This window comes from Odocoileus virginianus, chromosome 11 (genome assembly GCF_023699985.2).
Source record: "Odocoileus virginianus isolate 20LAN1187 ecotype Illinois chromosome 11, Ovbor_1.2, whole genome shotgun sequence".
Classification (NCBI taxonomy): domain Eukaryota; kingdom Metazoa; phylum Chordata; class Mammalia; order Artiodactyla; family Cervidae; genus Odocoileus; species Odocoileus virginianus.
This window is the reverse complement of record NC_069684.1, coordinates 70,764,016-70,778,227: the sequence shown is the minus strand read 5'-3', so window position 1 is coordinate 70,778,227 and position 14,212 is coordinate 70,764,016. Positions and strand designations below refer to the sequence as shown.

Here is a 14,212-nt window from a genome sequence, read left to right as displayed (position 1 = left end):
CACGAGCCGTCGGAAGGTGGAGAAGGGGGGAGGCAGGAAGTGGTCTGCTCTCTGCCAGGGCTGGGCGCGCCGAGAAAGCAGAGAACTGAGACCTGTCCTCACTTCCTGTGTCCTGTCCAGGGCACGAGGACCTGTTCAGCTGCTGCCAGAGGAAGAACTTCAGAGGGGTCCCTTCTTCCTTCTTTGCCATCCACATCACAGCCGCCCTGGTCCTGTTCATGACCGATGGGCTGACGGTGAGCCTGCCCTCGGAGGGTGCCCTTCATGGGGCACCCCCTGAGCCTCAAGTCCAGGGGTGGAGAGAGAAAGGAGGTGGATCAAAGTTTCCGAGAGACCACACCTCTAGTACAGTTGGTCCAAGTGTTTAAACCCAGGATAAGTCCCAGGGAAGAGCCTCTCTAGAACTGAATACAGCCTCTTGGAACTATGGTCTTTTGTATTGTTTGGTTTTTACTTTCATGAACCCTGTGGATAGGGGACACATTTTTTTCAAAGGGGCAGTGCCCTGTTCCCCCAGGTAGAGGTCATGCCATATAGACGCTAGGGCTTTCTGCTTCCTGGAGCACATTCCAAGCCTGGGTGGTAAACAAGCTACAGGCAGTATCTGGGCCCAGCTAGCTATTCAGTCCACCAGTGACCTCTGTTACTCTATTTAGTGCCTTTTTCCAGAAATCTCTTAAGGATTAGATTAGGACCGTTTGCAGTGGCTGATTGATTAACTGGTTGCCACATGAGGGACTCTCCAAAGAAAAGGCCCTAAAGGCCTAGATGACCTGGTAGAAAGTACTCGTGACAGAACTGGTTGACTTCCAATGCTCAGTGTGACCTTGGGCAAGTCACTTCCCCCCGCCCTTTCATCTGTAAAATGAGATGCCTGTACACACCTTTTTTTAGCTGCAGCACCCTTCCTTTAGCAAAAAACCTTCTGTGGAATCCTCGTGAATAGGGCATGTAGTGAAACTCTGCTCTGGCTGAGGGGGGCAGAGCCTGCCTGCCTGCCTGGACCCCGTGGGGCTCCTCTGGGACCCAGACACACCTTCCTGAGTCCCTGGCTCCTGTACGCACCACCTGCAGGCTGTGGCGCCGATTCCAGCCTCAGCTCAGGCCTACACCTGCCAGGTGGACTCGGCTCCAGGCCTGTAGGAGCAGGGCCAGTTCCTGCCAGCCCAGACCATGCCTGCCCGGCTGGGGACACTGCAGGTGTGCTCAACAGGGCCCGTCTCCCACAGGGCGCGTACTCCGCCTTCGTGTACAGCTATGCGGTGGAGAAGCCGCTGTCCGTGGGACACAAGGTGGCGGGTTACCTCCCCAGCCTCTTCTGGGGCTTCATCACCCTGGGCCGGCTCATCTCCATTCCTGTCTCCTCCAGAGTGAAGCCAGCCACCATGGTTTTCATCAATGTGGTAAGCGGCGCCCTTTTACTGTTGGAGACCCAGAAGAACCGTTCACCCTGTGTCATAGCCCTGCCCCAGGACACCTTCTCAGACTGGACTCTGCCCCAGGTTGGGGGCGGGGGGATGTCAAGGTACAAGGAAGAGAGGGTAGGAAAGAGATGCTGGAGTGGACAGGGTGGAAACCCAAGGCATGCAGCCTACTTGCATGGTCTTGGAAAAGCCCTTTCCTCTCTCTGGGGCTTGGACTTTGTACCCATGGAAGAAAGGGGCTATGGGAAGTGACTGGTGCTATGTCAGGAGCAGCTCCTTGCTGACAGCCTGGGGGATGAGGAGGGAAGCAGTGCTGACCTCAATCCTCGATTTTCACCCTGGTGCCCACGGGGTCAGAGCACTGTGGCCAGCAGAGATCAGGGGTCCCCTGGCCTTCAGAGGCACCATCTAGGGAATGGGCCCTGGGAACTTGCATCTTGCAGCTCTCCCAGACTGGCACGTAGGATGACCTTCAAGGAACTAGTCTCTCTGGAGGCAGGATGTCTGGGCCTGAGAGGTGGTTAAGACTTTTTGTCCTGATGTGTATCCCTGCCACCATCTATGACAAAGAGGTGCAGATTACAGATTCCTGTAAGGTTGTTTAGCCCAACTTCTGACCAGGGCTCAAATCACCTCTATAATACCGCTTCCAAGGGGTCCAAAAGTCTGTCTAAATACCCCCAGTGAATGGAAACTTGCCACCTCTCCAGGAAGTCCAATCCACTGTCAGAATGTACTTTTTTAATTTCTAGAGGAGAGAGGGTTGGGAAATAATGTAGAGGCTCTTGCCTGGAGAAGTCCCATGAACAGAGGAGCCTGGCAGGCTACAGTCCATGGGATCACAAGAGTCGGACACGACTGAGCGACTAAACCACCAGCACCACCATAGAAGCCAAAGATCATGAGCCCCAAGAAAGGCCCTTGGATTCGGCCTTGTGCTGACTGATGACTTAAAAGAAAGAACTTTTGTTCAATGTAGCTGGGAGGTGGGGGTGGTGTAGTAGCCAAACTCAAGGGGTTGAGGGTGGGAATTCCCAGGATTCATTGCTTCCACTGCAGGGGGCATGGAGCTGATGGGGGCTTCAAGCAGGGAAGGGAGAGGGTGAGAAGGATGTAGCAGTGTGAGGATTACACTCACGTCCCAGCTGAACAGGCTTGTTTGTCAAGAGTTGGGTGGTATGAGCTTCTGCAGGCAGAGGAGAAAGGGAGGGAGCCTGTGAGGACACCGGGTCAGAGGCGACATGAATGGGGAGCCCTGGGGAGAGGGGAGGGGTGGAGGGCAGCACGCTATGCTTAGGAGGAAGAGGGCCCATTCTGTGGAGCGGGGGTGACCCGAGATGAGGCCACAGAGGCTGCTGGTGGCCCGGCTCTCCAGCACACGTGGCCAGCTGCTTAAAGACAGAGGGTGTGACTCTGGGTTTGGGAGAAAGCAGGAAGTCGGAGGCCTCCACGGGACTCAGGCGCTGGCAATAAACTCACCAGGGGTGCTGAGTTTAAAGAAGAAAGTCAGATTTCTGGGTCCAACTCAGACTTGGTGAATCTGAATGTCCAGGGGTAGGGGCTAGCAATCTATATCCTCAACAGACACTGGGGGGTGGGGATTGGAGGTGGGGGGGTGTTCTGTCATCAAGAAGTTTGGAAAAACACTATCCTACAGCAAGTGATTTCCAAACACATCAGCTCCCCCACCCCTGCCGAGGTGCTTTTGGAATATACAGATTCCTGGGCCCCAGCCCCAGGGAGTCGGGGGAGGAGTGGAGTGGAACCCGGTGTCTGAGCTGTTTTTAAGCTCTCCAGGTGCTTTTCTCGGGCAGGCTGCTGGGACCAGAGCTGGACCACCCTGAACAGGCTGCAGCTGCCAAGTCTCAAATTCACCGTGGTTTCTTCCGATTCCGCTCCGTTTTATTTTTTTTTATTATTTTTCGTTCAATTTTAAATTAAGGGTCATTCTGCTCTTGATGTTCTCCTGGATCTCAACATTCACTCACGGGTTGATGAGCACACACGCTGTGTGCCGGGCCCTGCAGGGAGCGGCTGGGCTGCCGCGTTCTCTAAGAGGCGCTTTCTGCCTTTGGGGCGCTTCCCGTTGGCCAGGGAAGAAGATGGGGAGAGGGAGTCTCTGTCCTGGCTGGAAGGCAAGGCGAGGGTGAGGGGCTGGTAGGCAGCTGGGGAGCGGCTGAGCGCCAGTCTGCGGAGTTGGTTGTGGAGTTGCTAACTTGCCCTGGCATCCTGCGTCTTCTGTCAACCAGGCTAACAGAAGAGAGTGAGTCGGGTTTGTTGTTCTTTTTGCCACACCTCACCACATGTGGGATCTTAGTTCCTCGTCCAGGGATCAAACACACGCCCCCGGCAATGGAAGCGCAGGTTCTGAACCGCTGGACCGCCAGCGAAGTCCTGAGTTAGGCGTTTTTCAAACGTGCCAAGTGTATCGATTCTCAGGTAACTCTTGCAGGCCTGGTGTAAGCGGAGGGGAGCAGCAGGTGAACGCTCCTTAAGCTTGCACGGCAGGCCGTCCGCGAGATGCCAGGGCTCCTCGCCCTCCTCTCCCCGGTCTCTCCTGCCCTCCTCCGCGTTCTCCTTCCTTGGCAGCCGCCCGCTGGGGAAGGTGCAGTTCCCGCGCACTCCACAGGGCCGTGCCCTAGTCACACAGCCCGCCCGGGGCCATGGGGCGTTTCTCACGTCTGGAGACGGACCGGCCTTCCTTTCTCAGCGGCCACCCGGCTGCTCCCTAGTTCCTCAGCGGCCGCTTCTCTGCTGTGACAGGTCGGCGTGGTGGTGACGTTCCTGGTGCTTCTTGTTTTCTCCCACAACGTGGTCTTCCTGTTCGTGGGGACGGCCAGCCTGGGCCTGTCCCTCAGCAGCACCTTCCCCAGCATGCTGGCCTACACCGAGGACGCGCTGCAGTACCGAGGTGAGCTCCACCTTCCTCCGCGCCCAGCCTCTCCCCGGGGTCTCCCAGCCAGAAGGTCCCCGCCCACCTCCTCACAGCCTGAATGTGGGAAAAGGCTCACAAACAGGGTTGTTCCGACCTGCGTGGCTCCCTTCTTTCCACATATACTGGATTTCAGACCACAGACAAAGCAGTGAGCCCCTCTTTCCCATTTTCTTTTTCCCCACAGTGGTTGGCAGTGGTGGTGGTGCTTTAGTCGCTCAGTCGACTCTCTGCAACCTTGACTGTAGCCTGCCAGGCTCCTCTGTCCATGGGATTTACCAGACAAGAATACTGGAGTGGGTTGCCATGTCCTACTCCAGGGAATCTTCCCAACTCAGGGATTGAACCCACGTCTCCTGCATTGCAGGCAGATTCTTTAGCAACTGAACCAGCCAACCCACAGCTGGCATTTTGTGTAACATTCATGTGCTGGAAATTCCAAGTTCAAGGAAAAGCAAATATGCATGGGAAAAATTATAGCTCAGGGAAAGGGTTTTATAACTTATCAGTAAAAGTACCACCTTGCTTTGTTTTCTTGTGGATGTTGTTGGAAACATAGAGGATTGGAACAATGACTCTACACCGATTCAGGGTTGTGACATGGCTTTTTTGAAAACCTCTGATTCTCAACTAATCTTCCCTTTCTGTAGCCTCCCGAGTGTGCATAGCAAAGATCTTTTACAGAAAAACAAGTTAATTAAAAATAATTATGTTTTGAACATTTAATGTTCCCCCATCCATGCCTTGGCAGCTCTTGGCTTGTCTCCTGGCCTTCCAATTTGCCTCCATCAGAGATTCTCAATGCGGTTCCACATTCAGATCACCCGGAGCCCTTGTAACAGAGCCTGGGCTTCATCACAGCCTGAGGTACTGGAGCTGCCGGGTGATGGTAACGTGTAGCCAGGGTGAGGGCCACTTCCTGGGCTGCCACTCTCTGCAGATGCTCACAGCCCTCACGCCTTCCTCCAGAGCGAGCTCTGTCCCTTTCTGCAGCCGCCCTGCCTGCTTCCCCTCACAGGCCACCTCATTCAATCACCTGCCTCTCTCCACCCTTTGGCACAGGGAACGTGCTCTCAGCTTGTGCCCCGCCCCGTCACACCCTCGGGAACCTCTCTGACCCCACTGGGAAGGCGAGCCCCCCCCACCGCCGTCCCCGCCTCTCCTGTTCGTCCCACCTCCAGACCTCCGTCCTCATGTTCTGTGCCTCTCCTCAACATGCGCCCTAAGTGAGCCAGCAAGGGACAGAGGCAAGAATGTGGCTTTGAGGTCAGCAGCAGACCTGAAGGCCAGCCTTGCCTCCACACCTTCTGGCTTTGTCACCTGGTGCAGTTCATCTTCCTCCCCCCTTCTGAGCCTCAGTTTTCCTCTGTGCAAAATTGGAATGTCCATACCTTCCTTTTAGGGTTGTTCTGTGCGGTAGAGGGCATGCAAAGCTCCTGATTTAACAGCGTAAGTGCTCACAGGTGCTCAGTATAGATGTTAACTCAGATGAGTCATCTGAGTACCCTCAGGGTTTAGCACCTGAGGGTACCTCCCGCGAAGAAGGTACTGAGAGGTTTTTGAATATCTGGGGAGAGTAGACAGTCACGTGTGTGCTACGGACCATCTAGAGAGAGCCTGGCCCAGGGTGGTTAATGTCCCAAGAGGAAGGGCGTGCTGGGGAGAGGCAGGGCAGTGAGCAGTGTGAGAGCAACAGCTGAGACAGGTGTGCACTCTCGTGAGACAAAGGAGGGCCCAGAATGCCAGAGACGACGCTGATCTGACTGTCTAGCATACACTGGTGTGGCGACAGGCAGTGATACAGGCCGCTGAACTAAAATTCAAGGCGTAGCCTCTCTCGTGGGCTTCCAGTCTGTAGGGGAGGTGCCTGGCAGACAGGGCGGGCAGAGGGGGCGCTACACGAGAGCAGGGAGCAGGGGACGGAGGGAGCACAGAGGAGCAGCTAATCCAGGTTCGGGGCTGGGGGAGATGATAATGAAGGCTATCTCCAATGACGAATGAATTTTCCAGACCAAGAGGAGGAGGAGTGTTCAGGAGGGGGTGAAGGTACGTGTCAGAAGCTGGTGGTGAGCATGTGTCAGGTCAGCAGACGGAAGAGTCTCTCCTGGCTGGAGGGTGGATTGTGAGCAGACAGTGTGACAGTCTGAGCTCTCAGGGGGGCAGGTGATAGAGGGCCCTGCAAGCCGCATTTAAGCATCTGGCCCTGACCCTGACAGCAGCGTGAGGGGTTTAAGCAGAGAACCGGCCTGGTTTCAAGGCTTTACTGTGGGCAGCGCTATGCTGGGCTCTCACCTGTGTTTGTGTCAGGGTTATCCACACAGCAGCCCCAAGGAGGTATCATGCCCATTTTGCCGAAGAGACAGGGAAGGAATTGCCTAAGGTCCCATAGCTAGTAGGTGATGGAGCAGGCTTTAAACCCAGGTCTGACTCTGAAGCTTGGGCTCTGAAGGCCTGTGCCACGTGGCCAGATTAATTGGAAGTGTGGCTGGTTAGTGAGAGTGTAGGGGAGCAAGGCCTTCCTGCAGAGGAGAGCGGGAATCTTCCTGGAAAAGTAGTTGGTATTCACATTGGGAAGGGCCCTGAATGCCAGGCTAAGCAACTTGGAATAAACGCTGAAGATAATCGTGAGCAACTGAAGGTTTCAGAACAGGGAAATAATATAATGACAGACCCAAGCAGGGTTAAGGGCTCAAGTCTAAGAAACCTCAGGAGTCCACCTGGATTATGCCAGCGGACGTGTGTCTCCATAACTTGCCATCACTAAGCCCGATCCTTCTCTCTTGTTCAGGCTGTGCGACCACAGTGCTGGTGACAGGGGCGGGTGTTGGAGAGATGGTCCTCCAGATGCTGGTTGGTTCGGTATGTAGGGAGACCCGGTGGGGGGGGGGGGGGGATGAGGGGCGCGCCCCTCCAGGCAGTGAGAAGATGCAGCCAGCCCCTCCTGAACCCGGCTGTCCCTTCCCCGGGCCTCCTGCACGACAAGCGGGGCCCCACTCCGTCTGTGTTACCTGTTTCCGCTTCTGAGCCACCCCTGGAAGCTGAGCCTCCAAATGCAGGACTGGAGATGTGAAGGGCCATGAGGCATGGTCCAAAGCAAACACAAGCCGTGTCTGGGAGCAGGGCCAGGGGCCCCGTGGGAATGTTTAGCTCTCAGAGCCCGGGACAGGCTTGGGCTGCAGGCCCAAGAATGGAGTTCCTTTCCATCCCCCTAACCCCCCATTCCCACCTCTCCTCACCTCTGGCCACCCTACAAAGGGCCCAGCTTTCCTGCCCGACTCCTGCCTGATCAAGGGCCAAGTCGCCCAGTTCTCTTCAAACATACCCACGTTTCAATTTTTCAGCAGGGGAAAAAAAATCCATCTGCTTTTTATGGTAGACTATAATGTAGATATTATGATGCTTCTTTTTAGAGAGGATACTGAAACTCAGAAATTAAGCAACTTGGCTTCAGTCACACTTCTAATAACCAACAGAAATGACATCCAGAGTTAGGTCTTTCAGTCTCTGAAATCCCTCTAACCACTTCTCGATTCTCCTCTCCTTTCACCCTGCTAGACCAGAGGAAGAGCTCCCCCTTATGACACCCTCTGCACTGAAATGATGTAATGCCTGGGGTTCACCGCAGTGGAATCTAGTGCAGGAAGACATGAGGGGTACAGAGGAAACGTGCTCATTGCTAAAGTCAGTGATGGGTCCATAGGAACTCCATAAAACACTCTGGCATATGTTTTACATTTTCCAAAATAAAACGAGATATATATATATATATATATATATATATACATACACACACACACACATACATATACATATATATATATATATATATACACAGATATATATAGACACATCTTCTCTGCAGAGTTCTGCTCAGGATCTGCAGATACAGAAGCACCTAATATGATTGGAGTTTTAAGGAAGAGATGGAGATTTTCAAAGGGTCCAGGACAGAGAGGGCTGAAAGGGACTGCAGGGGTCAGCAGGTCCAACTGCCACACAGCAGGATTTCTGCTACCTCCAGAAATATAACCTTGAAACAAGGCCAAGATGTCCCTCCTACCTGTGTTTCTGTCTGTAGGTGTGGTGGGCCTGAGCTTGACTGAAAACCCTGCCACGGCCCGAGAAGGCCACCTCCTGCAATACATCCTCATGCAAGGTTTTGATGGCCGGCATCTCTGTGTTTTCCCCTTTGGCAGGTATTCCAGGCTCAGGGCAGCTACAGCTTCCTGGTCTGTGGCGTGATCTTTGGTGGCTTGGCCTTTACCTTCTACATCTTGCTCCTGTTTTTCCACAGGATGCACCCTGGACTCTCATCAGGTAAGGAAAGAATCTATTTCTACACAAGAGGAGGAAAAGAGAGCAGGGGGGGCATGTGGGAGATGCCGTGGATCTTAGCACGCCACAAATGATGTTCTGTTCCAAGTAAAATGCAAGGAAATGTTTATTTTTCTACAGCTTCCTTTCCCCCTCTTCCTGCTTTGCCCTGCGATTGTCCGCTCTGGGCTCTCAGGGCTGGAGGGAGCGGGAGAGGCTGACTCATGGTTTCTCCATCAGGAGCGGGGCACAGTCTGTGAACTGGCTTCCTGCATCCCACCAGACCAGGGGACCGTGGGCCAAGAATCGCTTTCCAGCCTGTGCTGAGTGCTGAGAGGCAGAGCCTGCCTCCTTGGCTGGAACTTGGCCCAGCAGCCTAATTGGTCATCTCTTTGCAGTTTGGGGTTTGACTCCAGTCCAAGTCTCTTTCTCAAAAAGAAGTCCTCAGGCCAAGTGGCACAGAAAAGCTTGTTCAGGACAGAGGCACCCCCTAAGAATAGTCTTGCTCCTGGAGCCCCCGGGCAGGGGAAGTCCCAAAGCTATTTTCACAACCCTGAAACCTCACTTGCCTTTCCACCCAGAGCTCTCCAAATCCCAGCAACTGAACCAGCTGTGCACATAGCCAGCTCTTAAGAGAAGGTGCCTGGTCAAACCCTCCTCCTCATCATTGAAAGCAAAATACCCGTCACAAAGACTGAAGGGCCAGACAGCCTCGGCCTGGTCCCTCAGTAGGTGGACACACGATCCCTTTAAACATCAGTGTGAGGGCCCCCAGTCAGCACCCACTCAGCGTCGAGCCGGAGGTGGTGGGGACTCGTGTGGTCCATCTAACCTTAGGCACGGCGCCTTCAGTTAAGCCACCGTTCAAGGAAGATTTGCTGAATATCCAAGGAGTAACACTTAATGAGTTCCCTGTTCACAGAAGATAAAAAGAAGTACATATTTCCCAAGCACTAGACACTAGTCTCAACAAACTGCCTCCACCAACTAGTTTGCCAGAATTAGAAGGTCTGACTTTCCACTCGGCTCCCTGATGTGAGCCAGTGAATAGCAGGGAAACAAAATGCCTGGGTAAGGTCTTAGAGTACATAAGGGCTAGTTAATCAGAGTTGCTGCAATGTGCTACCTGTCTTCTCTCTGGTAGGTCCTACTGGAGACAGAGCACTTGGAATGGAGAGCCTGGAGAGCTACCAGAGGTAGAGCTAGGAGGGGGCGGCAGGCGAAGATGTCCTGAGCAGCAGCTCAGGTCGAAGGGCTGAAGAAGCCAGGGTGGCAGCGGAGGGAGGCACCTCTCAATGCTTTGGTTCTCATCGTCACGGATACTGGGTTGAGTAAAAGAAATTAAATTGAGTTCTGCACCCGGACCTCCCTGGGCAAATCATTAGATGTTTACCTGGCTGTTCAAGTTGCTCTCCTCTTCCCTGGCTCAGACTTTTGGTGAGAGTGAGTCAAGATACCCAGCTGGAAAGGAAGACACCTAGATGCTTCATCCATTGGCCACCTTCTGCATGAACCACACCCTGAGTTTGAAGATCACTCTTGGTTGAAGTTTGAAAAAACAAGTTGAAATTATAAAGAGCAATGATCATTGCTATATATAGACAGATTTTAAATTAATCAAAACAAACCCCAGGTTACTCCTTGGCATGCTCAAAGGACTGTGCTTTTACTTATTAATCATCCAAAATCCCTCCAACCCCTGCTATCAGTAGTTCATCTATAGTCTAAAACATCGAAAGGAAAGTTGAATCTTGCTACCTTTGGGACACTAATTCAGCGGTATGCTGGGCTAGCTCATACCAGCTTATAAAAGCCAATTAAGAGAGCTAGTTGTTAAACACAGCTATTTTTTAAAATTAGAGAAATTTATTGCTTTTGTTTTTAATGCAATTTATAACTACTCAAATGGTAATAGAGAAGGAAATGGCAAGCCACTCCAGTATTCTTGCCTGGAGAATCTCATGGACAAGAGGAGCCTGGCAGGCTACAGTCCATAGGGTCGCACAGAGTTGAACACAACTGCAGTGACTTCGCACGCATGCACTCAGATGGTAAAGGATCTGCCTGCAATGCAGGAGGCTCAAGTTCAATCCCTGGGTCAGAAAGATCCCTGGAGAATAGAATGGCAACCCACTCCAGCATTCTTGCCTGGAGAATTCCATGGACAGAAGAGCCTGGCAGGCTACAATCCATGGGGTTGCAAAGAGTCAGACATGACTGAGCAACTAACACTTTCACTCAAAAGACATCATTTCCTAATTTTTTTATACTTATGCTCTTGAGGCTTATTTATTGTACCTGCAGGGTAGAAATACTACATAAAGGTATGCTTTGATATATATCTTTCCAATTTCACTTTCAGTGATAACAGGTTAGTTGCTTGAGATCAGCCATGGTGAGATTATTTATGGTGAGAAATTGGCAAAAGCTACAAAATCATGACTTTATTGTCTCCTTAGAGAATCATCTAATAAACATTTACCAGCATACCACTGCTAATCACCAATGCTGATTGGTCCAGAAGCTGTCTGAGAGAATGGGATGGAGCTTCTGCTTTTCTTACTGACACTGAATCGCTTAGAAAAGGTATAGAAATAGCACTAAGAATTTCTCAAAAAATACCTAATTTAAACTGCACATCTTCCATGGGGAAAAAACTATTTATACCACATCAGAGTTCTTTAACAAAACCTGGACGACTGAACAATTTGAGCTGGGCAATATACTGAAAGCAGTTCAGTCAAGGAGTACCAACTCCTGTCCAGATCAAGTCCTGCAGTCATAGAGAGAATGCAGACTCAGCAACCTGGAGGAGCTAGGAGTGCACAGCCATCTGGAAGCAGTGAAACGGCCATCACAGTGGCTTTCTGTGTTAGTTTACCTGCACTTCCTCTGTGTAAATACAAATGTATGTGTATAAATGTACAGAATAAGTGGGTCACGGCTCTCAGTAACCTGTCCAGGTGGAGCATTTACCTGCCCGACACTAAAAGGCTTATCTTGGAGCCACGGCATGGTCATGTAAGCCAGCTCCATCTGCTATTAACATGGTCATGAGGACCTGGCTAGAGAGAAACCTGGTTCAGCCCTGACCTCACTTTGTGGATCCGTGGCCCTGCACAGATCACTGAGGCCCTTCCAGCCTTGCTTTTTGTATCTATAAAGTGATATTTCTAAAAGAACATTACCCTACCTCAAAGGAATTCTGAAAGACTTAAGTAAATTTGTGTAAAGCAATTATTATATGCCTGACACAGAAGTTTGCTTAATAACTGTGAGCAATTTTTATTCTGAAAACCCCCTCATTAGCAGCTTAGAAACTGTTCATATGTTTGGTATATATTTACTGTAAATCAAACAGATTCAAAATCTTTTGAAAGCTGGTGGCCCAGGGGTATAGTTTTAACTATGTCCATAAATACTTATTTTATGATAGCCAAATTTATGTATGTGCAATCTAACCATACTGAGTGACTGACCTGGGGAAGAAGAAAGCAGCTGTATTTTCCTTGTGTTTTTCCAAGAAAACATCCTTTTCATACAGATTTAGAAGAAGAATCAATGGTTATATCTAAAGTGATCATGATTAAATTTGTGAATATAAAAAACAAGATTGAAACCAATCTAAAAGAGTATCTTTCCTAAAATAAAATATTTTAAATTTAATAAGCCATCATGGACAATCGATCCTTTTATATACGCTCAAAGGCAAATGGGGGCTTCTCAAGTGGCTTAGTGGTAAAGAATCTGCCTGCCAATGCAGGAGCCGCAGGAGACATAAGTTCAGTCCCTGGGTTGGGAAGATTCCCTGGAGGAGGAAATGGCAACCCACTCCAGTGTTCTTGCCTAGAAAATCCAATGGACAGAGGAGCCTACCAGGCTCCAGTCGATACGGTCACAAAGAGTTGGACACGACTGAGCATGCACGCAGAAACAAACGATCCAATGATCCCTGAAGGTGGGTCTCTCTCTTGACATGGGTCTCTCTCAGCCATACACACGCCTGATAGTTTAGAAGTAAAATTCTCAGAGGAAGGACTGAAAACCACTCTTCCCTCTTACACAGACTCAGAATAAGGAGAGGCCAAAGGCTTTTATACCACACTTCCATATCAGGTACAGAGAAAGTAGGGCTTTTTTCCTGATCTTCGTTGATGGGTTTTGACATTTCAGAGTGCTGTGGAATCATCCTGTTCCTACATTTCCTTCTGCTACTTGGAATCAAACCCATCAGTACACCAGATTCGCAAAAGGAAGACACAGTGACTAAAGTCTTTTAGATAATTCATTCATTCATTTTAAAAAGATTTGCTGGCACCTACTAGGTTTAAGGCACTGATCTAGGTGCAGATACAGCAAAGAAAGAGAAGTCCCTGCCTTGAAGACCGTACACAGAGAAATAACATGCCACAGGGTGAGTGATAATCGCGTGCTACAGAGAAAAATAAGGCAGGGAAGGGGGATAGGAAGAGGGCATGTCAAGAGAGGCTCCAGATGGCCTTTTTAAAGAAGTGCCATTTATGAAGAAACCAAAGAGAGACACGATCAAGCACCCACGCACCCGGGGAAGATCCCGTCAGGCAGGGCACACAACGCGTGCAAAGGCCTTGGACCCTTAGACTGAGTATGCTCGAAGAATCTGAGGGCCAGCAAGCAGGCCAGTGTGGCTGAGTGCGGTGAGGAAGGCGGAAGAGTGGCAGGAAGTAAGTTAGGGTGCTAGATGGGGGCTGGATCATATAAGCCATGGTAGGAATGTGGGTTTGTTTTTTTTTAGTCACGTGACTGTTATTGGGCTAGTTCTGGGCAGGCAAGGTTCATGATCTGATTTACGTGTTTAGAAGTGATACTCTGGTTGCTGTGTGAAGAAGAGACTGTGGAACAAGAATGAAACTGGGGACACCAGAAACGGTACAGCTGCAGTCAACTACATAAGAGACGGTGATGGCTTGGACAATGTTGGTAGCATCAGAAGTGGTGAAAGTGACTGGGTTAAAGTGTATTTTGAAAGTCAAACTCACAATATGCTGATAAATCAGGTGGGGGGCATGAGAGAAAGGTGGGAATCAAGGATAACCCCAAGGCATTTGACTTGTGTAATGGGCATGTGATGATGCCATTTAACACTGGAAGACAATAGGGGTGCTCAAGAGTTGTCTGAGGACAGTTCATTTTACAATGCTATCTTGGATGTCAAGAATGCTGATAGATATGAAATCTAGAGCTTAAAAGTCAAGCCTGAAGGTATAAATTTCACGGTCACCTATATATATATACGTAAGCATTGTTTAAAGCCATGGGACAGAATGAGATCTTCCAGGGAGGACTGTAGAGATCGAATGTTGAGCCCTGGGATTTTTTCAAACACAGAGAGGTTTGGAAAAAAAAAAAGAACAGGATCCAGCACAGCAAATGAGAGAAGCCACAGAAGCAGGAGGAAGTTCAGGAGAGAATGTGGTTTCCTGGAAGGCATGTGAAGAGTATCTCGAGGAGGAAGTAACCAGTGCTGCCACAAGGCCCCACATGGGCTGAACACCAGCCACTG

General features: G+C 50.6%; 1 protein-coding gene across 3 annotated transcripts in view; it reads left to right on the top strand.

Moving 5' to 3' along the window:
• Positions 1-14,212, top strand: part of MFSD4A (major facilitator superfamily domain containing 4A) — a 37,881-nt gene that overhangs the window by 14,297 nt on the left and 9,372 nt on the right. For 2 of the 3 annotated variants that reach the window (XM_020903017.2, XM_020903016.2), the window contains exons 5-9: positions 121-236; positions 1,230-1,403; positions 4,188-4,335; positions 7,145-7,215; positions 8,553-8,673. In XM_020903017.2, coding sequence (XP_020758676.1) covers positions 121-236; positions 1,230-1,403; positions 4,188-4,335; positions 7,145-7,215; positions 8,553-8,673 — 630 coding nt within the window. Of the gene's footprint in view, positions 1-120; positions 237-1,229; positions 1,404-4,187; positions 4,336-7,144; positions 7,216-8,552; positions 8,674-9,814; positions 12,344-14,212 lie in introns of those variants that run through there. The other variant, XM_020903018.2, reaches the window with a different exon arrangement.